Genomic DNA, 27454 nt, shown 5'->3' on the forward strand with positions numbered 1-27454 from the left:
AAAGAGAAGATTACAGCTTAATTGTTAGAGACAACTCTCAGTGTGAAACAGTGCTAGTAATGTTGCATATGTTTGTTCTGAGTGACACTACTGAGCAGGGCTAATATATTGACCATGAGCTCAGCAAAGCCTCCAGCACTGATCAAAAGCTTTTAGAAGGTGACTGAGATGAAGGATTCACCTGGATAGTTACTGAGTCAGAGACACAAAGTCAGATTTCTTCTGTATTTGCTCTGCATCTTTGTCTGTTCTTTCAAGTAAGATTTTTGTAAGTTCTTTCTACAGGAAAGTATTCTCCTTTGGTAAGGAGATACCAGGAGCTAGGTGGCTTAGCCATGTGGAGAAGATACGGAACTCATATGGAAAAATATTTTAGTGGACAACTGACTGACTGAACAATAGCAAGATGACATACTTGTTACTGTCATAGTTCTCTATGCAGCATCTAATTTTTTGCATTGTTTAAGAATCAAGACTTTATTACGGAGCTCATGAATTAATTTAAAATTAATTTTCTTAGGTAGTGAAATATGGGGAGAAAGAATGAAACAGCATAACATAGAGATAGACAAGTTTCCCAAATTTTCTGCGTTAAAGCTACAGGATTGTATAGATATATCACAGTAAGTCAGGTGAAAGAGCCCCAAGGCACTATTTTTTACTTCATGACAAACAAATAAAATGAAAATTTCAAATAATCGAGAGTGTGGGATATAGTTTAACTTGTCAGACTTGTATTACATTTGAGCGAACTCCCAAGTTCCTGCATCAGCAACTTCACATGATGCAAGCTCTGTGAGAAACAGTTGGTAGGTCACTAGATGTACTGGAGGTAAAAGAGGAAAGTTATAGGCGTAAAAGGTTATAAAATGCAGATTTTGCTAGATACCATTGACATTGTCACAGCCACTCCCTTTCAGCCTAGCGTTTTGGAAATTTGTAGCAAAATTTAAATGCTGCACTTTAGAAATAAGCTGCATTTCATATCAGTTTCCATCTGACCAGTCTTGCAGTTGACCATTCATTGGAATGGCATTAAACAAAGGCCTTTGTTTTACAGCAGATTGAGTGTGCACAGCTGAAGAAAGTGGTTTGAACTAGCCTGATTTACCACTTGTGAAGCTCACACAATCTCTGCTGCCAGGGATGGGAGAGTGAGGGGCAGTTTGGGGTCATTAAAAAGGCAACTTGGTACCATAATGTCCTCAGAGTCATAGCTGATTCCTCAGCAAGTGTCCATCTGTAGCAAATACAAAAACATTGTTTTGTGTGACTTTTTAGGTCAGGTATCGTGCTCAGGGGGAAGTTTCTGATGGGAACAGAAATACCGGGGACAGGACTTTTGGGTTTTGAGTAGAACTGGAAGAAGTGAAAGCCAACCACCTCACAAAATCTTTTTCTCAAAAGGTCATTCATTTTTTTCAAAATGTGTAGAAGCTCTCAACATTCACATTGCATGGCATTCCATTGGAAATGCCAGAGAACTATTTATTCCTGTCCTTCAATAAAGCAACACTTAAATTCAACCCAAAGGAAGGATCTCCATCCCCGTTTCTCTTTTCTCAAGAGAGTATCTGAAAATATTGAAGACATGATGTGCTTGTAAATATTCTTCATTACAAAGGTCCCTTCAGACTTCTCTGTATGCACAGCGTTTCCACATGAAAAGCTGCCAAATTCTGGGCACTTTCAAATGTCAGGTGGTATATTTGGAAAGATGAAACCAAAGTCAGAGTACGGATTCAGGTTCTCGAGGGTGTCAAGGCACTTATCCCACATCAGCCTGCATTTAAATTCACAAAAATATTGTGTCACTTTAGCATCCTAAGTCCAATCCTTCAGCTGTTTAGAACAACTGTCCAGCTGCCTTCCAAGTTTTCCCAGGTCCTGATGTTGCCAAATTACTCTGAATTTTACTTTTTTTTTTTTTTTTTTTTTGCCTAGACTGCACTGCCACTCCATACTGAGCAGAACAGAGAGGGAGATTCACCTCCCTTGACCTGCAGGACATGCTTCTTTTGATGCTGCTCAGGATACAGTTGTCTTTCTGGTCTGCAAGTACACATTGTCAGCTCATGTTGAGCTTCTCATCAACCCAGACCCCCAGGTCCTTCTCATTAGAGCTATTCTCAATCCATTCTCTGTCCAGCCTATATTTGTGCTTGGGATTGCCCCGATGCAGGTGCAGGCCTTGCACTTGGCCTTGTTGAACTTCATGAAGTTGGCATGGCCCTACCTCTCAAACCTGTCAGTGTCCCTTTGGATGACATCCTTTCCTTTAGTAAATTGTTTGGAACTAACATTATTGAAGCCCAGACCTGTCTCCTGTAGAAAAATAATGAGAGTAAACAGGCAAAATGGGAAGACTGCAGACTAGAAATTGGCAGCAACAAAGGTGTGATATTTCCTTGCAACCTTCCTTCTAAAGAAATGCAGTCCTAGTACAAAGATCTGAGACGTGATAAACCCTTAGTAAAATAATGGGATAACTGTGGCTGGAGCTCAGGAAGAAAAAGAGTTTTTTTTCTTTGGAAGAAGGGGCAGGCCACTGAGGAGGACTATGAAGATGTTATGAGGTTGTGCAGGGAGAAAGTTAGAAGGGCCAAAGCCTAACTGGAGCTCAATATGGCTACTGCTGTTAAAGACAATTTAAAAAGTTTTTATAAATACATAAACAAGAAAGGGAAGACTAAGGAGAATCTCCATCCTTTAATGGATGTTGGGGGGAAACATGGTGACAAGAGATGAGGAAAAGGCTGAGGTACTTAATGCCTTCTTTGCCTCAGTCTTAAGCAGCAAGACTGATTGTTCTCCAGGTACTCAGCCTCCTGATCTGGTAGATAGGGACAGGGAGCAGAACGAAGCTCTCATAATCCATGAGGAAAGGTTTAGTGACCTACTACTCCACTTAGACATACACAAGTCTATGAGGCCAGATTGGATCCACCTGAGGGTACTTAGGGAGCTGGTGGAAGTGCTCCCCAAGCCACTTTACATTATTTATCAGCAGCCCTGGTATCAGGGGAGGTTCCAGTCAACTGTCAGCTAGTAAATGTGATGCCCATCTACAAGAAGGGCTGGAATGAGGATCTGGAAAACTACAGGCCTGTCAGTCTGACTTCGGTGCTGGGGAAGGTTATGGATCAGATCATCTTGAGTGCCATCACAGAGTACCTGCAGGGCAAAAAGGGGATCAGGCCCAGTCAGCATGTATTTATCAAAGGCAGGTCCTGCTCGATGAACCTGATCTCCTTCTACAATAAGGTGATGCACTCAGTGGATGAGGGAAAGGCTGTGGATATGGTCTACCTAGACTTCAGTAAGGCTTTTGACACCTTTTCCCACAGCATTCTCCTGAAGAAGCTGGCTGCTCAAGTCTTGGATGGGTGTATGATTTGTTGGGTTAAAAACTGGCTGGGTGGCCTGGCCCACAGAGTCGTGGTGAATGGAGTTAAAACCAGCTGGAGGTCAGTCACTAGAGGTGTCCCCCAGGGCTCAATATTGGAGCCAGTTCTCTTCAATATCTTTAGCAATGAACTGGATGAGGGAATTGAGTGCACCCTCAGTACGTCTGCAGATGACACCAAGTTAGGTGCAAGCGTTGATCTGCTCCAGGGTAGGAGTGCTCTACAGAGGGATCTGGATAGACTGGACCAATGGGCTGAGGCCAACTGTATGAAGTTCAACAAGGCTAAATGCTGGTTACTGCACTTGGAGCACAACAACCCCATGCAACACTACAGGTTGGGGAAAGAGTGGCTGGAAAGCTGCCCAGCGGAAAGGGACCTGGGGGTATTGGTCAATAGATGGTTGAATGTGGGTCAGCAGTGTGCTCAGGTGGCCAATAAGGCCAACGGCACCCTGGCTTGGATCAGAAACAGTGTGGCCTGCAGGACTAGGGAAATGATTGTCCCTCTGTACTTGGTTCTGGTGAGGCCACACCTCGAGTATTGTGTTCATTTTGGGCCCCTCACTATCAGAAGGACATTGAGGTGCTGGAGTGTGTCCAAAGAAGGGCAATGAAGTTGGTGAAGGGTCTAGAGAACAAGCCTTATGAGGAGCAGCTGAGGGAGTTGGGTTCTTTTAGCCTAGAGAAAAGGAGGCTCAGGGGAGACCTTATTGTACTCCACAGTTACGTTAAAGGAACCTATAGTGAGGTGGGGATCAGTCTCTTCTCCCAAGCACCAAGTGACAGGACAAGAGGAAATGGGGAGGTTTAGGTTGGATATTAGGAAAAATTTCTGTACTGAAAGAGTACAGAAGTTCATCTGATTATCTTAAAAAAATCATCTAATAATATCAAAGATCTAATTCCACCCCCCCTCCCCCTCCCTGCCATAGGCAGGGACACCTTCCACTAGATCAGGTTGCCCAAGGCCTCTTCCAACCTGGCCTTGAACACCTCCAGGGATGGGGCATCCACAACTTCTCTGGGCAACCTGTTCCAGTGCCTCACCACCCTCTGAGTGAAGATGTCATTGATGTCAAGGTCATTGTCACTGACTGACCTGTTGATTATATGAATCATTTAGCTTACGAAAAACCTTACAGTCCCCATTTACAACAAGGAGTGGAGATTGGGACTACCAATCAGAAGGTTTTATTCCAAAGAACAGTAAAAAATGAGGTGTTAATCTGGAGAGAATCCTTTTTTCCAAGTGGAAGTAAAGATTGCACAAAGTTTTCTTCTTGTGACTAGAAGTCTAACATCTGTAAACAACGTTCTCCAAGCTCAGTCATGGAAAAATGTGAGAATCAATGTTATTTCTTCAGAGTTTTCCTTCAGGATAAATGGAAAGACCAAAATAAATCAAAATCTACAGAATCATCAGCAGATTATTCTCCTAATTTTAGGTTTCTTAAGAGGAATCTGTGGCCAAAAATACATGTTTCAGGAGTTTACTTTTACATAAAGCTACCACTGAAACATATGACATGAGTTTCCAAAAAGATAGGTGGTTGCACAGTTATCTCCCTTATTAGGAAAACCACTTTATTTGCAGTTTCTGATCCTCACTGACCCAAAACGTTTTTAAAGCCTGGACCAGAATGTGTCATTTTAATCGATGTCACATTGGGATTTATTCTTCTCTGCGCTTTTCATTGCCCTCCCCAGAAACAACCAAGTCTCTTATCCTCTTCTTCCCCTACAGATGCTTGTCTTATACCTTCTGACCCATTACTTCTTCTGGCATGTATCTGATTTCAGTTGGAAGATGCAGAGCAGGGTGTATGGTATTCTGCAAGGGCATATTCATCTGGAAAGGAAAAAAAGAAAGATGACAGTTGTATGAGAGCAAGAAATCATTCAGACCTTAGTCCCTGTGCATAAGATTAAGACATTATGCTGAATCAGAAAACATCTTATAAATTTTGTTGTGGTCTGTCAGTCGTCAAGGCATCAGCGCCTAATACACTCCTCTGCCAGTGTTTGTGAGGACACATCGTTACTGTGATGACACGCGATGTGGATTGGGTAGTACAACAGGCACTCCAGGGAGAATTCTCTGGATACTGCTGCTGTTCTGCTGAGAGAGAGTTCCCAAAGGTTATACCAGTCTTGAGAAAAGCTTGTGAGAACCTGAGGCACAGTTTTGATAACAAAACTGCCACAATTGGGTAATGCCCGATATATTTGTTCCTTGAGGACATATCTAGAAAGGTGGTCAGGCTCTTAATATTCTAATTACGTGCTTAAGCTCCTGTTGAGTTCAGCAGAACTGTAATTCCTACTTAAGTATTTGAATTCCAGTATAGACTAGTTTTTTGACCACAGCCTACTGTGGTAATGTAAAGTTAGAGACAAGCTAGATGAGACAAACTAGATTAGTGAAGTCATGAATGCTGTTGTATTTGGGTTACTGATTTTAACCATCATGTCCAAACTGGGGAAAGAAAGTGGAACCACGCTTCTTTCTGTATGTAATTTGTAAGAAAGCAACTCATGACGCATCACTTTCTAATCTGCTGTATGTTTAAATGAAGCAAGAAATGAAAAGATGGGGACATCTGCTATGTTTCTGCAAACCCTTTGCAGTCTAGTAACAAAAAGCAGAAAAATTGCTAGCTTGCTTCTCTAACAAAGAGAAATAAAAGCAGCAGAAACATGAAGAGAAGCTTGCACAGAGATAGTAAGGGAAAATCCACTGTCCTCACCTAGCAAATGCTGAGATCAGTACTTTGATTTAAAATTTTTTTTTTTTTTGTGCGTGTGTGTGTGTGTTTGCTGAGGTCACCTACCTGTTTCATAGTAATCATAAATATGTACTGGTGCTGGCTTGATATTTGACACAGGCAGGCTTTGCTCCACACTGAAGGAGAAGCTGATTGCTTTCTGGGAGAGCTGGAAAGGGCAAGACAAAAAGATGAGGACTTTTTCTTTACATGTCTGCTCCTGAGGCTAAGGTTGAGTAGATGCATCGGGGTCAGACTAGGTGACAAAGTACCATTCTACAGTTCTCTCCAGGTTGTAATCTTTATATGAAATCAGACAATTGTTTAAATGTTGTTGGTAAACATGTTTTGTTGCTAAACCTGTGAGCTATTTTCCTTCTTCCTTTTCATACTTCCATTGCCTATAATACAACCATTCTGTGATTACTGATTACACATCACCATTCTTCCTCTCACTGAAAATTACTGTTATTTTCTTTCCTTGCTCTTTCCCAGCTAAAACCACCTTCCTGTGAACCTTCCCATTTTTTTTCTCTCTAATTACACTGAATTCAAGACCCCCAACCTCCCCTATTGTTTTCTTCCTCATTCCATACTCTTGCAGCCAGACCCAAACCTTCTTCCTTGCTCCTCTTCCTCATCTTCAAGCTTTCTGCTGTATGTCTGGGACTGTGACCCTGCTTTCCTCTCCACTTCTTCTTGTTTTTATCTTGCTGATGTCTTTATAGGAATGGAGCCATGGACTGTAGATCTTTCTGCAATACTGGTGCCCTGCTGGGTAAACCTTCCTATCTCAACACCTCAGGCTCTCTGCGAATTCAGAATACTGCCTCTGATCTTCCTTACTAGATCCTTGGAGACCAACTGATAACTATTATTGTATGAAAGGTAGATATAATTCATTTTGCTTCCTCACTCCTTCCCCTTTTGGTATTTTAAGATACCTTGTGTTTTGATTTTCATCCTTCTCTCTCGCTCCCTTTGTTAATGTCATTGGTGTGGGAGGAGCATTCTTTTCATACATACCTCTCTATAAAAGGGAGGGGATGATATTGACTTCCTGTGATACACTTTCAGCTTTCATCAAATGATGAAAAGTGTCACTTAGAGGCTCAGGAATATTATGTAGACCATGATTTTTTGCAACACAAAATGCAACTTTGCTATGTTTGCAAAATATTATTTAATCACATAGCATTCTTCATGAAAAGTAGCAACAAAGCTCTTCACATTAGACTACAACTACTGTATTTCTAGGTAACTTACTTGAGGTTGGACAGGGTAAAGTCCCTTTAATTCTTTAAGGTTTGTATTCTTAATCTGTTTTTGACGTGATTTTCCTTTTATCTGGGAGCCTATTTTAAAATTCTAGTTTAACAAAACCCAAAAGAAACCTCCCAAACTTACCTTCTGAAGGTAAAAGAAGATGTGGTTGTTCTTGATGTCTACGCGATCCACAACAGAATCCTGGTATTGAAGCTATGAATAAGACAAGTGATACCAATTTTAATGTAGGAGGTTTACCAAGGAGACTTACAAATAGCTATACACTAGCAAAATGTCTAAAGTGTTTGCTGTGCTCCTGTTGTGCCACCATGACATCTAGTGGCCAAAATAAAAAATGCAAAAAGTTGAGTGCTTTCATACGATGGCAAGCTGAAATCAATCACAGTGAAAAGTATCCTGGTTTTACTAGTCAGGTTTGGTGTGTGTGTCTCCTTATTAGCTTAAGCATAGTCTCATTTCAACGAGAATTTACAATCACACGATCACTTATGCAGGTTGAACTAACTTGCTTTCTAGAGTAATATATTTTTAAAAAAATACTACAATAGCTCAGAAAAGGTTCAGAAAACCATATGAACAAAATTATTTTACTATAAAAAGACACAAAAATAAAATTTTCCAAATGTTAAAACCAGCTATTTTTGCCAGATGGATGCAAAGAGTGGGATGTCAATGATGTCATCATCAGGGGTTTTCATTTTCCAAAGAAAAGTTATGAATGTCTTACGGTTCTAGCCAAAAAAAAAAAAAAAAGAAATTCAGGCCTGAATGATGAGTGCTTTTAGATGCACCAAGCTATGAGAAGATTCTAAAATAAATTGCATTATTCTTTTTTTTTACTTGGAGTTTAAGTTTCATGATTGCTAGTGTATATCAAAATGGACTAACAGATGAGTAAGTTATGTGGATTGGCAGCCAAGTATTGAAGCAGCCACAAGTCTGGGCCAAATACTGAAGAGAACAGAGGATCTGATTTGGAGGGACCAGAAGGTCTGAGTCTGTTACTGGAGACACTAATAAGGTCCTGGGGTCACATACTGGACAAGCCAGCAATCTGGACTAGCTAGCAGAGAGACTTGTTTGTGTGTGTGTATGTGCCTGCATGAGGCAACTGGGAAAACATACAACTCCAGCTATATTAGTGACTATGTACCTAAGGTCTATGTATTGGAGGTACCCACCATGCATATGTGTAGCTGCAAGGGGTCTCAGTCCCAGACACTGGAGTGGCTGGAGTGGCCCTGAAGGTGTATATATGTCCAAGTGCCAGTATAAGGCAGACCAAGGAACCAGGGGCAACTACCGGTGAGACTGAGTGTCTGAGGCCAGCTACCAGAGGGTATTCCACATTGTGTTCATGCATATATACCTATGTCGCTTCCCCAAATGAGCTTTCATCCTGATCAGACAGAAAGAGGAACAGGATAAGGCCATCCGTGCTATATGTGCCTTTTCTGTCTCCATTGGTCTGTGTGGCCAGACATGTATAGATGTATAGATGTATTGCGTGCATGTGTGCCTATTGGGAATACATGCTCAGCCCTGTTTGCTGACTGGACTTGGGGACAGCAGTCTCACCTCTTTTGAGCTACTGAATTTGGCAGCCCCTAACAGATTTGTCTTCAGCAGATGAACAGCTGCAAATTTGACAGAGTATGTGACAGAAGACTATGACCAGGGACTTTGTAGAATCCCCATGGGTCCACAATTTGCTAATCAGTGACTGTTTTTGTCAACTTCCTTTATTTTCAAGGTTTACCATTCACTTTGCTCCCATTCTTTACCTTTTTCAGGGAAGATCTATTGGGAACAAAACCTGAGAGCATCTTCACATCAATAATAGCCATGTTGGAGACATGGCGGTTCCCTGTGTAACTGAAACGAGAAAACCTCTATTAATGTCCAAATGAAGAGGAGACCACTGAATGAAATTTTCAGCTATAACTCACAAACAACTCAGATAATCTCTATACTGCATGGTCCTGATGTTCCACTGGTTTACAACAAGTGTGAGAAATTTAGTAGTGAAGCATGAGAGAGTTTCAGGATATTGTCTTGTTTGTCTTCCTGCAGGCGCACAATGACAATTAACTGCCTGTACTTAAATCCTCCCTTGGATATTTTACCAAACTGAGAATGCAAGAAGGTAGATCAAGAAGAGGAAGTTACCTGGCAGAGATGACAAGGTCAAACTTTGGTGGGAAGTTGTTTGTGCAGGATACATTGGCTGGCTGTACAGAGAGAGAAAATCCTGCAAATTTGTTTGGTAGATGAACGTTGTATCTCAAGGTTGTCTAAAAGAGATGGAAAGTGTGAAATGGTCACAGATCTACAGATTTTGGTGGCTTTGGCATGAGGTATGGAAGGAAATGAGGTAAAGAGGACCTCTGCTTAGTTCTCACCAGGGTTGTGGTGAGTTTCCAGCTTGCTTACCTGCAGATAGACACAGCCAGTGCCATTCACATCCATGCTGTAATTCCCTGGAACAGTGGGTAAGGAAGCCTGCTGCAGTAAGAAGCGGTTCTTGTCATTCACCTGGAAAGCCTTACTGGGGAACTGCATGAAGTTGACTTTGACTGTGTTATGGCTTTCCTTAGAGAAGGTCAGGTATCCATACTTGGCTAAAGCTTGGAGAGCAACAACAGTGTCCTGAAAAGAACAATAAGATCCCTAATGAGATAGATACACAGCTGTGAAATAGAGCATGAGATTAGCAAAGTTACTCTTTTCCGTTGTCAGTGATCAATCATAAAAGGAGAAGGCCTTTGTAAAGAGCTAAGGAGAGAAGCTACAAGTTCTGGGTTAATGGGATTGAATTATCCCAGAAAATCTGGTATAATGCTCTGTCAACAGTTACCCTTATCTTCTGCTAACTTGAAAATCGGGTAAATTCCCATTTCTGAAAACTAAAAAATGTATGAAGCTGCCTACGAAGACCATAATGTGTCCTGCCAAGGAGACTTATATGAGCACCATTTATCAAATATTATCCAAACAAATATGCAATGAAGACGAAACATCATACTTTTGAGATCCAGCTTGCAGGCTGAACTGTTCCCAGAATCTATTCTTTTTACCACACCCATTTGTCACCTGGCTGGATGAGAAACCTCCATATGGGTTCTGCTGTTTGACAAGCCAGTACACGATGCGAGCAATGTATGATAAGTCATCTGGAGTGAGTTCGGCTTTGTTGAGCAATGCCAGCAGCACATAGCTGGTCATTTCAATCTCAGCAGAAGGGGCACGGGGATAGAAGTCGGGGTAATGTTCTGCTGGTGGCTTATTTTCTCTCTGCCAGTGAACTGAACTACCTGAAAAGAAAAAAGCAGGATGTAAAAAGCATGAAAATGTTACTTGCTGGTTAATTCACTGCAGAATCACATGGGAGATAGGCATACAATTCCCCACCTTCCTTTACCTAAGAGATTTTTTTCAGCCTATAACGTTCTGAGCTGTAAGAGTTTTAGTTTAAGTACAGAAAAGAACACAGGAAGGGAAGGGGAAAGAAATTAATAAAGTGGAGCTGTACAAGTCAAAGTGGGGGATGAAGTGGAGGCAGTGCAGCAGTAGGATGCCAATATGGTCATGGACTGGAGCACATGACATAGTAAAGGGAACTGGATTTGTCCAGCCTGTAGAAGAGGAGGCTAAAGGGAAAACTATGTGTAGTCTTCCACTACCTTGGACTGGAGTCTTCCTGACATCAATTACCACCTAGATTATTTCATAATTCTAAGAACATCAGGCCACAGCTCAATCTTTTGTGAGGCCAAAAGACACAGAGAGAGAAGATCATAGAGATCATAAACTCAGTAGCATAGCAGACAGGAAATGAGAAGGGAGCAACATGAATGAGAATACCGTACATCGGAATAATTACATCATAACAAAGGCCATTCCATCAGCTGTACTGCCTGCATCATGGCCATACTTCACTTACCATCTCTCGTAGCTCTTTTATCCAACTTCTCAAGGAAAAATCTGGATTTTTCCTCTTCGCCAGCTAAGCCATAAACATAGGCAAAGAGGGCCTGGTTATACAGGTTGTGGACCCCATTGCTAAATGCAGTCTCCAAACAGTTCATGCCACTCTGAACCACAGGATGCTAGTAATACAAAATATAGTAGGGTTGTCAGGTTACTCGGGTTTGTGTCTCGACCTCTCTTTAAAGATCATCACTTCTTAAGCTGCCATCACTGATACTTCATGCTAAAATATATGCAGTCCATTACATGTTTAAGGGCCTACAGTGTGTCTTCTATAAAATGTGATCTTGCAGTAGTGTTGCCTTCTTTCTGCATTTATTTAGAGGCGGCATGACTAACAGAGCACGGTTTCTTTTCCTGACTTGTGAGATGATCTTATGCAGGTGAATCCTTTGACTCTTGGTTGCTCCATTTATAAAACAGAGAATATTTTTACAGTGTTATGTAAAGTATATTGAGCACTCACGATGAAGTACGTTCTCTCAGATGGGTGTTATTACTCATTTGCTAGCTATAGCTATCAAGATAACTCTTCACCCTTTTAGCCTTACAGACTCTCTATATGAGCACTGACTGCTTCAGCTCAGATATCACCACCACACTGTTAACAGTAGTCTGACTGCAGTCTTACTTTATAGGAGTGGCATCAGGCTTCAGAGATTCTCACAAAGACATTGGGAACTAAGTCCACAAGGCTGAATCATCCTGTAAAATGTTTTTATCCTGTCTATCTTGATACAGAAATGATGTCTCATCTCGCAGCTTCTAGTCTTGTAAAACTCAGTATGCTTAGAACACATTTGTCAGACTGGGAACAATTCTATTCTTCCCTATTTTACAGAAGAACAAAGATTCAGGCCAGAGTCTCGAGGATATACAGGAAGTATATTACAGAGAACAAAACTGAGTTCTCATTCCCCCACACCTATTAAGTATTCCAGCCAGCTAAGTATTTCAAACAACATGTCATCATTTCCTTCCATTGTTAACAATGACACAGGAATATAGAAACATGACTTGGATATAAAGGCACAGAGAAAGTTGTAGGACTGGAGATTTGGATAGTTTGGTCTTTGGACTGGGAAAATTCAGAGATAATTCTAGACTGGACTCTGGATGGAGTGGGCAAATTCAGTCTGGATTTTACACCTACATAGACTATAATTGTTTAACACAGTTGGATTCCCCAGGGATTTTACACCTTCAGATGAATTTATACAAACTAGATAAATAACTAATCTATAATACACATCAAATGATTCTGGCAGCTGCAGAGTTCTGTAGACAGATTTCCTGAGCTGACCATACTGTCCTAGAATCAATATTTAAGACATAGATAAAAAATATGGATGGGAGGATTATGACTTGAACATTACTTGGTACATGGCTGACCAGACTAATAAAAGATAACAGAATAAAATACCTACCTCAACAGAGTGTCCAGCCTCCAGCAATGCTGCCACAACGTACGCTGTGAGTGAGTATTCACCTTCTTTTCCACCCTGAAGAAAACAAAAGCAAAAAATAGGTCAGTACAGCTATCCTAGAAAGAAAGGAAATATGAATTCATTTACGGTCCAGATAATAGTTAGAGTAGAGATCAGAAGCAACTTCCATCTCCCTGTGTGCACAAGAACAAGAAAAATAAAGATCACTCAGGATAAAGCCAAAATTGTAATTATTTCTTTTTTGTTTGTTTGTTTATTTTTTGCTTTTACATATCTTCAATAAAGCACATTATAGCCTGGAACTAAATGCAGTGGTGGAAAATAAAAGCTGAGACTTCTAGCTTAGAAAGTTCTGCTTGTTTCTACCTAATAATCAATAGAAGACATAACAATCTTGCCCAGCTTATAAACAAACAACACTAGAGAACGGTACTAGGGAGCGTATGGGTGTGATGATAAATTTGGGTATGGCAGAAATAATATAAATCAATCCCAGTAGCAGGACTGGAAGTTTTGGAATATACTGAACTCAGTTACCTTCAAAGCATTGTTGAAATGTGACCCAACATTTTCAAAGCAGCCATCTGATTTCTGCTTGCTTGCCAGCCAGATCAAAGTTTGTGACTGGACATTGTTGTCGATGTAGATGTATCGTTTGGCTTGTGCAAATGACTTGTACACAAAGGCAGTGAGCCTGCAGGTGAACCAGAAACAGAAAGCAAATAGTTGTGAACAAGATAAAGAAGGCTTACCAGCAATTGGATATGCATAGAAACGAACATAGAATGAAATCCATAACTTCTGTGGTAAAAGAAACAAGTACTTTGTAAGTTTTAAATAAATAGTTAAAATCCTGGTATTACAAACTGACATGAGATTTCTCTATTACTGTGCTAAAACCGTTCCTTCAGAACAGGGGTAAAGCATAGACACAGCTTGATGACTGATGATAGTAATTTCTTATCATAACTAACGGAACTATGCAATAATCTGTGTGGGAAGGAACTTCTTTAAGTCTGCAGTCCCACCATCCACTTAAACTAGGGCCAACTTCAAAGCTTGGTCAGGTTGCTCAGTGTCTTGTCTAGTCCAGGGATCCAGGGATGGAGATTTCCACACCCTCCCCAGGCACCTGGTTGAGTGTTGCACCCTTCTCCTGGGAAAGAATTTTTTCATTCTGTCCAGTTTTCCCTGTTGTAAATTTTGTATGGAAAAACTCTTTTCCTTACTCTTTGTACCTCTGATGAGTCCGACTGTCTTTTCTACAGATTTCTCCTGATCTAGGTAGTGGAGGGCTGCACCTAGGTTATCCATTAGACTCCTCTTCTAGAGGCTGAACAAATCTAGTTCCTTGTCTCTCCTTGAACATTATGTGCTCCAGTCGATGATCATCTTATCATTGTTTTGTTGCATTCTCTCCAGTTTATTAGTATCTCACTTACTGGGTGATCAAATTAATTGAGCTATGTCCATTTAGATGATTAAAAATAAGAACCAATTAAAATTTTGAACATGTTTCAAAGATTCTGAGCTAAGGAAATAGAAATTGTCACCACTTACCACACACTCCCTTCCCCATCTCGTGTCCCAAAGGAGCTGTAGGATCCATCCCGGTGTTTGTATGATAGCTGCTTTTGGTAGCCTAGAAGTGCAATAAAGAAGACATTTTCTTATCACAGAAAAGGACTAGTCCTGCTGTTTATTCAACTGAAGCAGTAAGACTTTGGTATTTAATATTAAGTACTACATGTCTGGTGAATAATATCAGCCATTAGGATTTCTAGCTACTTTTGCTCCTGAGAGTACCAAATGCTTCTTTGGGGTGCTGTCATTGACTGCTTATGTGCAGTACATGTGGTGCTAGAATTCAGAGATCCTTGTTCACCATCTAGAGCTCAGGGCATACGATCACAATGATCACAATGGAAGAATGTGAAAGGCTCTCACCTGTAATTAAGTAACCAGTACCCTTGGCTCTAATCTCTTCAGTCAGCTGCCCAGTTTTATTCAGATAATCAAGGGCATAGATGTTGGGTGTGAACAAGGCCATGTTCTGTTCTCCACAGCCATAAGGCATATGAAGGAGGTTTTCCATATTCCTCAGGGCTGTGCCCAAGATGTCTCCTGAAGAATGAAAGATATGAGTCCAGTTCAGTTCAAATGTTTATTTTCTTATGCAGTTTTTTACATTGTTTTATTTTACATTATTACGAGCTCATTATTATGATACTCTATATGACCAATACAGAGTAAGCACAGTAACCAAAGACACAGCTTAGAAGAAAGACTGAAGTACCCCCATTTTGATTTTGATTTTTGATTTTGATGCTGAATGCCTGCAAAACTGCAAATTTGGGAAGGAACCAATCACTGGAATGATTGATGCTGACTGGTATGTTTTCTGAGAATTAGCTATGAATGGTTAGAAGGGTTAGAATTCCCTAGCCTTTACCATGTGCTTCCCATTTGGTGTGTACATATGAAAATGAGGTTTGGGGGTATGTTGCTGATGGGCTACAGAGGTTGTATTCCACAGTACCAACACACCACGCACTGACCCAGACATGCAGAACAATTACTTTTAGAAAGCAATCTGAGTTCAGAACCTCATTGAGGAGAACTGTTGGTCTTAATAATGACTTTAAGGTTCGCAGAGCTGATTGGGATGTGTTAGTCTCATTCTATGGGTATTTATAAACTGACAAATGTTTTTCATTATGCAGAAGTATAAATTTGAATTGTGCAGTCAGCATATCTCTGAAGTCTTCTTTCCAAGAAATAAAAATGTGTTGGTTTTGTTTTTTTCAGGAAGTCTGCTCTGGCTTAATTTTCAGCTGAATCAACTGTTTTACTACACATATACATACACATACTACACTATATGCTAATGCAATATCACCTGAAATGTAGTATATTGAAATAATCTGACTATTTTGTTCTATGCTCTTTTGATACAATATGAGATAATTCTGGGCAACTTCTGTCTTTGGCATTCTGGAAAGTAGAAAACATTTTCTCTAAATCCAGATGAAGTATCTCCTCAACTTTAGTTTTGCATATGTATACATGGTGGCACTGGGTTCATCACAAGGGAAAAGATGTTTTACTTTTAATTTTAGTCTAGTTACTAAACTTACCGATGACAGAGAAATAAGCTCTGGCTGATCCCTCCACCAGGTTTCTTGGCAGGCTGAGAGACACTGGTTCAGAAACTGTTTTGCCTGACAAGAAAATAGAACTAAGAATTGTTGAAAACATTTTCCTCCCCCCAGATCTTTACTTTCTATGCGTTACTACAGTTATTATTTGCTGTCTTGGTAAAGAAACCACTGCAGGGCCCATGCCCAATGAGTCTAAGGTATCTCTGAAAATTCTGAATAGTAGCCCAGCTCCTTAACCCTGAGACCGTCCTTCCTCCCCTGGGAAGGTCTCTGTTTTCATAGGAGAAAATCAAGAAGGCAGTGAAGTATTTCTATCAGTTTCTTGGAATGGATGAATAAACTTGCCTTACCTTTTGTGCAAACTAGGGAGCTCTGAGTCAATTCTTTTTTGATACCTTCAGGCTGTTTGATTGCAGAGAAGTTGTCAGAGAGAGAAAAAAAGTGTAAAATATCACTATGAAATCAGGAACAATTAAGCAGTGTAAAGCATTACATGGAAGTGGCTATCCAGAGAGTGCACCCTCCTGTACCCTGTCCTGCCCTGTCTCCACTGGAATATCTCTTGAGCTGTGGCTTACTCTCTTTTTTACACCACAGACTGTGCTGAGCACCATCCTTTGTAGAAAATAGATGGTTCCAGCCTCTGAGAAGGACTTGAGGAGAGTCATGTGCCTGCTGCTTTATGATGCTCAAGGTAAATCCCATTCCTTTCATATCTGTCCTTTCCTCCCCAGTATTACAGTCACAGGTGAAAGGCACATACAGGTAAGGAATTAAATCTCCCTTATGGCTACAGCTCTGCTGACATTCAAGGAGTGTCAGGGTATGTATGCTCTTGGATGCCATGGATCATCGTGAATTCCACTCTTGGATTCATGTGGAGAAGCCCTACTGCACATAGCTCCATCTGTCAGCTGTCTTGCCTCCTCACACTAGCTAACTGCCTCTAACCCACAGCCATAGGCACTGAATTTTCCAAAAAGAAGAAACCCTATGCAGATTTTCTACTGTACCTCAACTTGTAATGTTTGAATCAGGGTGTCCCTGCGAATTGTCCTCTCTTCTGAGGATGTGTTCTTTCCGGCATCCCCAGTATCCAGTTTGGCCTCAGCAGTAATTGTGAATTTCACCTCTCCTGGAGAACCAGCCACCAGCCCAAGAAAAAAAAAGTTATTTTTAGTGTCTGCAGTTACACCTGTCTTTCACTGCCTCTTACTAGTCTGACTGACAGCTGATAAATGTATTTGCTCTGAAGGCAATGTAAACAAATTTCATTAAAACGCCACATCTGCCCACTAGTGGCAAGGAGTACTTGCCTAGGGACATAGTACAAGGGATGAAATAGGGATGGATCCTGGCTAAACAACTGACAGTACTTGCTGTCAGTTTTTACCATCTTTTAAAGAAAAGTCCTATCTGTGGTTCATTTTGAGAAGAATCTTTGCTAATTTAAGTTTTTGTTTGTTTGGTTGGTTGGTTGGTTGTTTTTTTTTGTACTTCAGCTTTTGAGGCACTAACATATATAAACTTATAAACTACTGTGATTGCTTTTTTTTAAAAAGACAATGTCGACTTCAAGGCAGTGTAAATAGACACATCTGTAAAACTGTGGGGGAGCAATATCTTCTGCCTATTGAGAACCCACTGCAAAATTATTAGCAAATTTTATTCTTACTGAATACAGTTCATTAGGTGTAAAACTGTAAACTGAAGGATCATAGGCACATGAAACCCTGTCAGTATTTCATACATAACGAAGCAAGTGAACAGTTCTTCCTAAAATAGACAGGAAATGAACAACTCACTGCTTTTTCAGTGCATATAAGAGAACTTTAGCAGAGGGCCAATATTAAATTTTTGACACAACTAATAGAGTTGTCCAAAAATGTTTGCCTGTGGATTATTGATGCTTCGTTGAAGTGTGGGAGCAACAAAGGTAGAAAGATAAAATAAGGATAAATCAGGGTAACCAAAAAACAACCTTACCAAGACTGAGGGGGTTAACAGTCCAAATATAGGTTTTTCTTTCATTGGCACACACCCTTGCTGTGTTTCCCTCTGGTGAAAGGACTTCTGCCTTGTAGTCACTCGACTCTGCCAGTATGGCACTGACCTGAGAAACAGAGAGAAAGCAAGATTACAAATGAAGTAGACTGTCCCTAAAGGTAAGCTGCAGGTCACAGAAGATGGTTACTTGCTGGAGAAGCTCTTTGTCATCTGATTCTGAAGGATGGTGCTGGGAAATAAGGATGGCACATTTCTCTAAGGAGCCTGTTTCTTTTCTGGCCACTGTTAATGGCTGTTTTTTACAGAAGTGTGCCGAGGTGTCTGTGCTCGTTTTATCAGTCAGGCCTTCTTATGACTAACTGCTACATACTACATACTCAGTATGTATTGTTTTGTACAGCACAGTACCCACACCCTCTCAAGTTCCTCCCTCAAGAGCAAAAATAACTGAATTGTGTAGGGATAAGGAGCAAACTGTGGACTAGCCGGCCTTTTCTGATGAATCAAGAATGGATCCTGGCAGAGAGGGTGAAAGAGTAATGTGTCAAGCTACAGCATAAGTTAAACACTTATTTCTGTTTTTCTAATGTGTTATGCAGGATACAGAAGCAATGTTAGGAACTCTGGGAAACAGGCAAGCCATATCAGAACTGAAAGGAGACTTGACGTACCTGGATGCATTTGTCGAGGTAATTGAAGATGTTGGCTATTAAATTAAATTTTTCCCCTCGAATGACAGAGTATGGCAAGGTGAGATCCACAAAGAATGGTTGGAATGCTGTCAGCGAAACAGGTGAGGAGATGCCAAAGCCAACATCATTCTGCAAACAGAAAGCACTGGCTTTCCATTCTGTGATAGTGTCAGGAATGGTGTAAAAGACATTAGCCTGTCCACTGGAACTAAGGAAAACAAGAAAAACAGATTAAGAAATTATCTTTGGCACTTTCAAGGCAAATTACAGAATAGGCCCCTGGCTGAGTTAGTACTTCTGTTTTCATCTCAGTTTCCATGAGATATCTCTCTATATTTTAAAAGATATAAAGCTGGAGGTAAAGATGAAGGTGTTGGTGAACTATGTTTTAAAAAGCACTTGGAAGAATACTTGGCTTTTTAAATTTAGAAATATCATTTGTAAAAGTTGAACATATTGAAAAAAAAAAAAAAAAGCATTTAGAACAGCCCCTGGATGCATATTTAGACAGAGATATTCTCTTTGCAGAAGCTATTATAACCTGGAAATAAAAACAAAATAACCTGAGTTTTCTGCTGGTGGAAATAAAAAATATAATGAACAATAACAAGTTTTCCTCCTGTTTTTGCCTAAACAAAGTCTTGTATTTTATTGTTAGCACTTATTCTTTCTCCCCATCAGAAGAACAGTAGCAGAGAAAAGAGCAGATATGAGTCACGGTTCAAGTAGGCTTGATACTGTATATAAGACTGGGATGTCAAAGCTCTGTGAGCACAATGGGAAAACAAGACTCATACCTACAAAGTAGACATACATTCCATCGATTCTTCCCAAAATTAATTTCAGCAAGATGCAGCAACTCAAAAATCCATAAGAGGTAAGAAATGAAGGTAAAAATACTCACTCAGTATGAATCAGATCCCAAATCCATGTCTCAGGGAAGTATTTCCGAACAGTGTTAACAAGGCTATTAGCATTAATCCTTGACTCATCTAGGAAGATTGTGTATGGTTAAGTATACTATTAGAGAGGTCAGGCCAGAACAAACAATTAAATGAGATCTGAACTGCAATCAGATATGCTTGAGAGCATAAATGAACACTAAGTGTTCAATCAGAGCATTTTTCCATTTTTTCCCATAAGAAAAATGAAAACTCTAACAAATATAGGGCATAAGAAGGAACATTTTTTTTTACCTAGTCTGTCTTCCCATGGGAAAATACTGGAAAATGTAGGTATTTCACAAGACACTTCACCTTTTTTCACATTGAAAGGTCTCATCATCTAGTTAGAAAGGCATTTCTTCGTCCTCTATCACTAGCTCTCTTCAATTTGCAAATGCCAACAGAGGCCAGAATTGTCACCAAAGTCTATACTGCTTTACAAACTTCCCTTAGAAGTCAATTGTTTTACCATATCCAGACAAGTAAACTAGAGCTGAATATCCACTCAACTGGAAAACTACTTTGATTCAGATGGCCAAACTACATGACTGGGATTAGGAACCTAAGACCATGGTTCTGTGGATTTGGATGAGATGTTAAACAAACAATGTGGCATGGAGGTGCTTTCAATTTCCTCAGACTTGCTAGTTATATCATGGAAATGATAGTACTTTGCTATTTTGCCGGAATTAGAATCATAGAATCACAGAATCATAGAAAAAAATAGGTTGGGAGGAACTTCTGGAGTTTTCTAATCCAATCTCCTTGCGGTAGGACAAACGTCAAAGTCAGCTCATGTTGCTCAAGGGTCTTGTCCAGCTCAGTTTTGAAAACCTACAGGGATGGAAATCCCAAAACTTGGAGAACCTCTTCCAGTGCAGCAAGGCTCTCATGGGGAAGAACTTCTTCCAAGTGTTGAACAATAATTTCCCTTATGGTAACCTATGACAATTACTTTTGCTCTTTTGCTGTGAAAACTTAACTAGGAGAAAACAAAAAAAAAATCATACCATTTGCTGATCTATAAAGTTCTTTTCAGACTATCTGCTAAGTATGCTGAATGCTGTGTGAATTCTTAACATTGGGAATTCGCATTATTTTTCTGCATTGGCATTTCCTTTTATTTAAAAGGAATATATATATTTAAATATTTAACTGTGCGTTAGTGAAAAAAAATAAAAACCTTGGAAAACTGATATCAATTTATGAAAGTAGCGTCCCAATATTCTCTGTCTTTCCCATATTCACCCTGTAACTAAGTGACTTCACTTCTGTGAGGACTGTCAACAAGAGATCACCAGAGGCAAACTGTGAAACAGAGACTTATTTCCCAAAAAGCTCAGCATGCTATCTGTTATTTTCTACATGCAGCAGTTTTGAAGACTAGGCATACTGGGAATGGAGACACATCATGAACTTTCTTTTACCTGCGCCATAGGCACCGCCACTGACACCGTGTTCTAAATAGATATGGTCATCTCCTCGATCTGACCTGTCTTCGTTGCACAGAACTGGCTTCCGCAGCACAGAGTTGGTGAAAACCTTCAGGCCCATATCCTGAATGTAAAAGAATCAATTAATTTTGTCGCTCAGTGCATATACTAAGTATCATGCTATGCTATGCTATACTACGCTATGTTTCCCATCTGGGTTATCATCCCTCATCTTTCTCCTCCCTCCTCACATGCCAGCCTTTCAACCTTGAATGTCACAGGTCACTCTCATTTCTACCTCTATGTCATTTCTGTGATGCAGACACCTGGTGTTCTGTGAAGAGCAGTACTGATGGGGTTCATTGCAACTGGACAAGGAAAGTCATGGAGACATCCATGTAAACCAGTGGCCTGCATAATGGACTCGGATCTTTACTAGGAATGCCTGAGATCATGAGCCAAGGTCATTGTCCAGTTTAGGAAAAGTGTACTGAAACATGGGCAAGATCCCAGTGGACATATCTAATAGTGATTCTCAGTCTTCCCGAGTAAGATGTAGGGTTGAGAAGGCATAAACTGTGTGACTGGAGGCTTAAGGCAGTTCCAGGGATCAGAACCACCACCTGAGAAAGTTTAATGCTAATGTGCATGAATTCTTCTGGACTACTTCTCACTTAAAGAGCCACATAAATCACATACCCTGAAAATCTTGTAGGCATCACCATCACGACTGACATTGACAGGTTCATAGTACAAGCCATCAAAAAAGGTGGTTTTGACTGGGGTACACTCCTGAGTCTTGTCATCTTGCAGGTTGAGTCCATTGTAGTAATAGCCATGTAAATCACTCAAACGAAGCCGATAGTACACCTGGGAGGTGAGAACAACAGATGTAAAAACAAGGAAAGGTCCCAGGCATGTGCAAAATTCTGCTTCACCAAAGCCCTTGACTTTGGTGAGCCAGCTCTAAGACAGTGATACAGTATAAGGACTCTCTCTGTTATACCATGAAAAACTTTCATGACTGCAGACTGAAAATGTAGAAAGTCCAATGAAAACTGTGACAGGATTTACAGTGCAGTCCATTCTAGAGCATCCTCATTGTGCAGCATGTACCCACTCTTTCACTTCAAGGCATAACTGTCTCTGAAAGCATGAAATGAACAGGATCTCTACAGTTTTTCAAAAGTATGGGTCTTTCTTTCTTTCTCCTTCCTTCCTTCCTTCCTTCCTTCCTTCCTTCCTTCCTTCCTTCCTTCCTTCCTTCCTTCCTTCCTTCCTTCCTTCCTTCCTTCCTTCCTTCCTTCCTTCCTTCCTTCCTTCCTTCCTTCCTTCCTTCCTTCCTTCCTTCCTTTCTTTCTTTCTTTCTTTCTTTCTTTCTTTCTTTCTTTCTTTCTTTCTTTCTTTCTTTCTCTTTCTCTTTCTTTCTTTCTTTCTTTCTTTCTTTCTTTCTTTCTTTCTTTCTTTCTTTCTTTCTTTCTTTCTTTCAACATACTGTTAAAACGTGTAATGCTGCCATGCATTACAAAATTAAATATTACACTACCAGCTTTGAAGTGTACAACTGCTATATTTTTTTTTTTTTTTAAATCACTGAGGTGACTGTTTATATACGAAAAAGAAAAACACAGCCAGCAACAGAGAGATTATAGGTGGGCATTGGAACTGTCATTCTGGATGTCCCTAGATTAAAAGAACAAAACCCGGGGGATGTAGCTTACGCTCTCAGCAGATAACTCTCGCTCAGGCTGAAGAAGAAAGACACTCTGATCGACAGCTCTCAGAGCACAGTAGGAGTTGGCAGCAGCTTCAAGGTGGAGACCGATGTTAGAGCCTGGGAGACCCTGCTTCTCAGAGAATTTGAGCCGGAGCTGGAAAAGAATAAATCAAAGACAAATAGAAATTAGGAGAATCAGCTTGGCACATAGATCTAAATCTTGCCTTTCACCAGCACTCATGCTATTCTCTATTCTCTGTGGGGCAAAGCTCCTGCTGTTAGACAGCCCTTCTGAATCAGTGAAATTCACTGAAATTCAGTGAAAATTCCTAATCACTGTAATTCCCTAGTCATCTCTTCCTCCCCACTCTATTGAGAACTTAGTCTGAGTTCGAGCATGTGTGTCAATTCCAGGGACAGCTTCTCAAGTTATGAGGCACATCTGTACCTTTTCCATTCCTAAATGCCATCCTGAGTGCAGAGCTCATAATGAAGTCATTCCCTAACTCTTCCCTCAGGAAAAAAAAAGAAGGCAGGTGTAGCCCTTGATAAGAAAGCAAAGGTTTTCACCTTGTTCTTGAAGCATATATCACTGTGTATCCAGGAGCTGTCAGCCACTATCTCCCCGTGAGGATGCACTGTGTAGAGCAACAGTCTGGCACTGGGGGCAAGCTTCTCACTGACAGTCAATGTAATGGAGAATGTACCTCTGGGAGCTGTGGAAGAAACATGGAACAGGGGAAAAGAGACCAACAAAAGAGATTAGACATGCCTCAGCTTTGGTGGAAGGACTACATATTTTTTCATAACCTACCTCCTATCAGCAAAATGCCAGATACAAACTAGACAACGTTGAGAGCAGGATACTTTACAAAAAGGGTTCTGAGCTCAGTATAAGCTGGACAGCAAAATCTGTGCATGATTGCTACAAAAAGAGCAAAATTTTGCCTTTGGATCTCAAACCTAGAACTTCCTATATCAGATGAGATAGAACAGTTATATAGACCAGCTAAGAGAACATTCTTTTAACACTAAGAACTATGAAGTTCTTGCCAATATGGATGACAGCTACTAGAGCAGGGACTAAGCTTTCAAATATATTTTGGTGAGTTACACATTATCGCATACCTTACTATTGGTTAGCCACCAATACTATGGGAAAACCACACGGCTTCAAGCTGATTTAATGAAGGGAGAACCATGTGACGTGACTGCTTTTTGATGAATAGAATGCCTCTCTGTAAACTATGGTGAAATACATACTGTGCAGCCATAGTGCCTGAGTGCCCGGAGAAAGACCAAAGATGGCAAATACTAAACTACAAGTCCTATATGTAGAGTGAAGCTTACTTAAGACACCTACTAAAGACTGGAAATGGACCTGGTTCTGCAATAAAATATGCTTTTAACAATGAAAAAAAGTTAGTTCTATTTGTTGCATTTGCAGGATTAAATTCTTTTCATTCATTGGAGATTTCCAAAACTTCAGTGAATTCCAAGCAGTTAATTGCTAAATATCCCTCTCAAACGGGACACGCATTCTTTAAACTTCAGAAAGTTTTAATCTTCTAATTGGTGAAGGCTTGGATGTCACAGAGTAACTGAAATTGTAAATACTCCTTGAAATAAAGAGATAAAGGAGAAATAAAACAGAAAAGGTTACATTCCTCCTGTTTTCATCTTTCAGCTAACAAGATCAATTTGATTATTATATGGAGTATTAGAATCTGCATCAAAAGTGAATGATACTGTAAGTGGTGAAAGGTGATGAAGTTTAAGAACTAGCACCTGATTTAGCTGTAGTTTTCTGCTTTCATCCCATCTTACATAACTTACTAATGCTCTGCTGCTGGGAATGATGCTTTGAAGTAACAGCAGTAATACAGCCTAGAGCTTACCATGAGAGATGCTGACTTGCTTTTGGCCACTGAGAACAATTTTTCCTTTTGCCGTCACCTAAGCATAGAAAAAACGTGTGAGACAGAATCAAAAGCACCTCCTACTTTCCCCCACAAAATCATTGATATTGAGTGGTATTCTGAGAGGTTTCAGGGGCTGTCAAGTCGAGCTGTGATTTATAGCCACTGGCTGACCTGGAGATTTCTGACTTATATAGTGTTCAAGAGAAGGTGGAAGAAAAGAGGCATTGTGGGAATTGAGATAGCGCTTACCACATAATAGAAGTTTGTGTGGTTGGCATTCCTATACCCTTTTCTGTTCAGGACATAGTGAACATTGACCTTTCTCTGCTGGCCACAGCTTAGTTTCTCCCCCACTGGCTCAATTCTCACAAAGCTGTTGGTCCGCGAGTAGAAGCGACGGACGAAGAACAAGGCTTGGGGTTCATTGTCATTTCTCCACATCAAGAAGTCTGCACAGTCATCTGGTGCCTGCCTGGCCTATGATGCAGAAGAGGTATACATGAGGAATCAACAAAGTGGAAAATAATAAATTGGCAGGTGAGACACAAAGGCATCTTCCCTCTAAAATATTCTGTCGGGAAATTGATTTTGTGGGGCTGTTTTAGCTAAGAGCAAGAGCTGGTGTGAAAAATTTGTGTTCCTTCAGTCCACAGCGGAAGCATTTCTGGATACCTCAATATATCCACACATCCATGGCACATTGCAGGAGGAAGGTTATTTCAGATTCTTGTTGGACTGGGACAGGTTGTTAGGACTTAATGTTGAGTTGGAATGGCTTTGGTTTCAAACACCATGCTGATTCTCACCTCCTCCCATCAAAACAGAGAAAAAGCATGAGAACATGAGAAGAACATATTGTGGTAATGGGCATGGACGTCTGACAGCAGAAATGCAGGGAAGAAGGTGGGTGTGCATCCAAGCTGGGTGGGGAAGGCAGGGCAGGCTGTGAGGAAGGTCCTCTAGTCCACAGAATAAAAAGAAGGAAGATGGCAGCAGAAAGGGCTTCTGAGCTGAGGAAAAAGTAGGGAGGTGATGAAGATCACTGCAGCCAAAACGCTCCTGAGGTGCAGTCTGCTGCTTCTCAAGAATTAACATTTTCTCATACTAGTTTCGCACAAGTTGCAGGTGGTGGTGGACTAAGTGCCTGCTTTCCTCACCTGAAACAATTCTGCCAGTACCCACTGTTTGCTTCTAATTCCTCTCTCTGATGAAGTATTTTTTCAGGAATTAGACTGGGGCTTATACTTACTCTTAGCTTAAAACTGGGATCAAAGAATTCAGACGTGTTGATGGAAAAGGCAGCAATGCCATTCTTGTCAGTAGTATAGTTGGCATGGTATTCTCCATTGACCTCCAGCACGACTATCCTATTGGCAAGAGGCTTGTCATCCATATTTTTCACACTGATCTGAACACAAAAAATACACAAAGGATTCAGGTTAAAAAAAAGAAAAAAAAAAAGAAAAATGGTGAGAAATTCTCTGCTCACCAGAGGATAATAAGTTAAGCACTAAGCACATTTGCAGGGAGTAGAAATCAAGAGTGAAATGTATTTAAAAGGCAAATGGGTAAACTGTAGAATTCAGTAAGCTTCTGGACATCCATATACAACCTTCCTTCTGCACTGCATATAAGAACAATTCTGAATAGCTCATCCTCATTTCTGTGCCTGGCTTTATCCTGAATGTGCAGGCTTGGAAGAATTTGGGTGTGCTCTAGCACTTGTACTGCTCTAAGTAAACACCCCCATGACTGTGTGATGCAATGTAGGGTAAATTTTGCCTTCAGTTCAGGCACTGCTGTTGCTGGGGTAGTTTCTTGCAGACCTGTCTTCACCACATATGACCTTTCACTTACCCATCTCTCAGGCATTCTCTAATTATGGCTGAGGGCATTATTGATACAATTTTCTTATTTTTTCTAGGAACATCTAATGTAATGACAGAACTATGCAGCAATCATTGCTATGCAACATTATCAAGGGAAGCTATCACTACATAGTAAAGGGGCAGACATAAACAGGGCAACATAGAAATCATTCTGGACCTGAGGGAGTTCTTTCTAAATGTATCTTCTCAGCTACTCACCTCACCAAAGTAAGGAATTCCCCTCTTGTAATACAGATCCATATTCCTGAACATCACTCTGTCATTTTCTTGGTTGACTGCAACATAGTCATAGTCTTTTATCTGGATACCTGTAAGACACACCCAGTATAAAGGGGAGGAAACAGAAATGGGCAGAAAAAGGTTTCTTTTGAAAAGTAATATGGAGAAGTGGTGTTCTGGAGGGAGAGCTCCACATAAAATGGTGATTGCTCACTGTTTGATGCACAGATTGGGATCTAGGAGATTCCTCTCAAGAAGTATTACCCTTTAGATTTACTCAACTACTTCTCAACCTTCACTTAGTGTTACCTGTCCCATTTTCAGTGACAATGGTTTCTACATTGAGCCTGGCATACATCCTGGCATAGCTGCGGTAGAGCTGGAAAGTTTTGGTGGAGATGACAGTGCTGAGACAACCATCCTTCCCAAGCTGAAAAAAAGAGCACAAATAGAAAAGCCCATTGTTCTCAAGGTTTGGAAAACTGCTCCTTAACCTATATTATCAGGTCTCTGAAGAGCTTCATGCCTCTGCTCACATTTCCTTCAGCTTTTGCTTTCTACTCACTCCCCT

The 27454-nt window shown here is 40.5% G+C and overlaps 1 protein-coding gene across 2 annotated transcripts in view; it reads right to left on the reverse strand.

Annotated features, from left to right (window-relative positions):
* Window positions 1-4584: 4584 nt before the first annotated feature.
* LOC310893643 (ovostatin-like) overlaps window positions 4585-27454 on the reverse strand; it is a 30151-nt gene continuing 7281 nt past the window's right edge. Inside the window, exons 9-36 of one of the 2 annotated variants that reach the window (XM_083822930.1) lie at window positions 27193-27313; window positions 26863-26972; window positions 26025-26183; window positions 25025-25252; window positions 24752-24809; window positions 23424-23569; window positions 22858-23007; window positions 21836-22006; window positions 21131-21260; window positions 19664-19751; window positions 18739-18967; window positions 18047-18173; window positions 17074-17195; window positions 16411-16462; window positions 16037-16120; window positions 14847-15023; window positions 14460-14541; window positions 13437-13593; window positions 12879-12953; window positions 11405-11570; window positions 10555-10775; window positions 9895-10110; window positions 9631-9755; window positions 9246-9336; window positions 7582-7653; window positions 6241-6343; window positions 5169-5258; window positions 4585-4780 (exon numbers count right to left, since the gene is read on the reverse strand). In XM_083822930.1, coding sequence (XP_083679056.1) covers window positions 5206-5258; window positions 6241-6343; window positions 7582-7653; window positions 9246-9336; window positions 9631-9755; window positions 9895-10110; window positions 10555-10775; window positions 11405-11570; window positions 12879-12953; window positions 13437-13593; window positions 14460-14541; window positions 14847-15023; window positions 16037-16120; window positions 16411-16462; window positions 17074-17195; window positions 18047-18173; window positions 18739-18967; window positions 19664-19751; window positions 21131-21260; window positions 21836-22006; window positions 22858-23007; window positions 23424-23569; window positions 24752-24809; window positions 25025-25252; window positions 26025-26183; window positions 26863-26972; window positions 27193-27313 — 3513 coding nt within the window. In that variant the 3' untranslated portion in view covers window positions 4585-4780; window positions 5169-5205. Of the gene's footprint in view, window positions 5259-6240; window positions 6344-7581; window positions 7654-9245; window positions 9337-9630; window positions 9756-9894; window positions 10111-10554; window positions 10776-11404; window positions 11571-12878; window positions 12954-13436; window positions 13594-14459; window positions 14542-14846; window positions 15024-16036; window positions 16121-16410; window positions 16463-17073; window positions 17196-18046; window positions 18174-18738; window positions 18968-19663; window positions 19752-21130; window positions 21261-21835; window positions 22007-22857; window positions 23008-23423; window positions 23570-24751; window positions 24810-25024; window positions 25253-26024; window positions 26184-26862; window positions 26973-27192; window positions 27314-27454 lie in introns of both variants that reach the window. The other variant, XM_083822929.1, reaches the window with a different exon arrangement.

The sequence above is a fragment of the Anser anser genome, assembly GCF_964211835.1.
Source record: "Anser anser genome assembly, chromosome: 1".
Taxonomy (NCBI): domain Eukaryota; kingdom Metazoa; phylum Chordata; class Aves; order Anseriformes; family Anatidae; genus Anser; species Anser anser.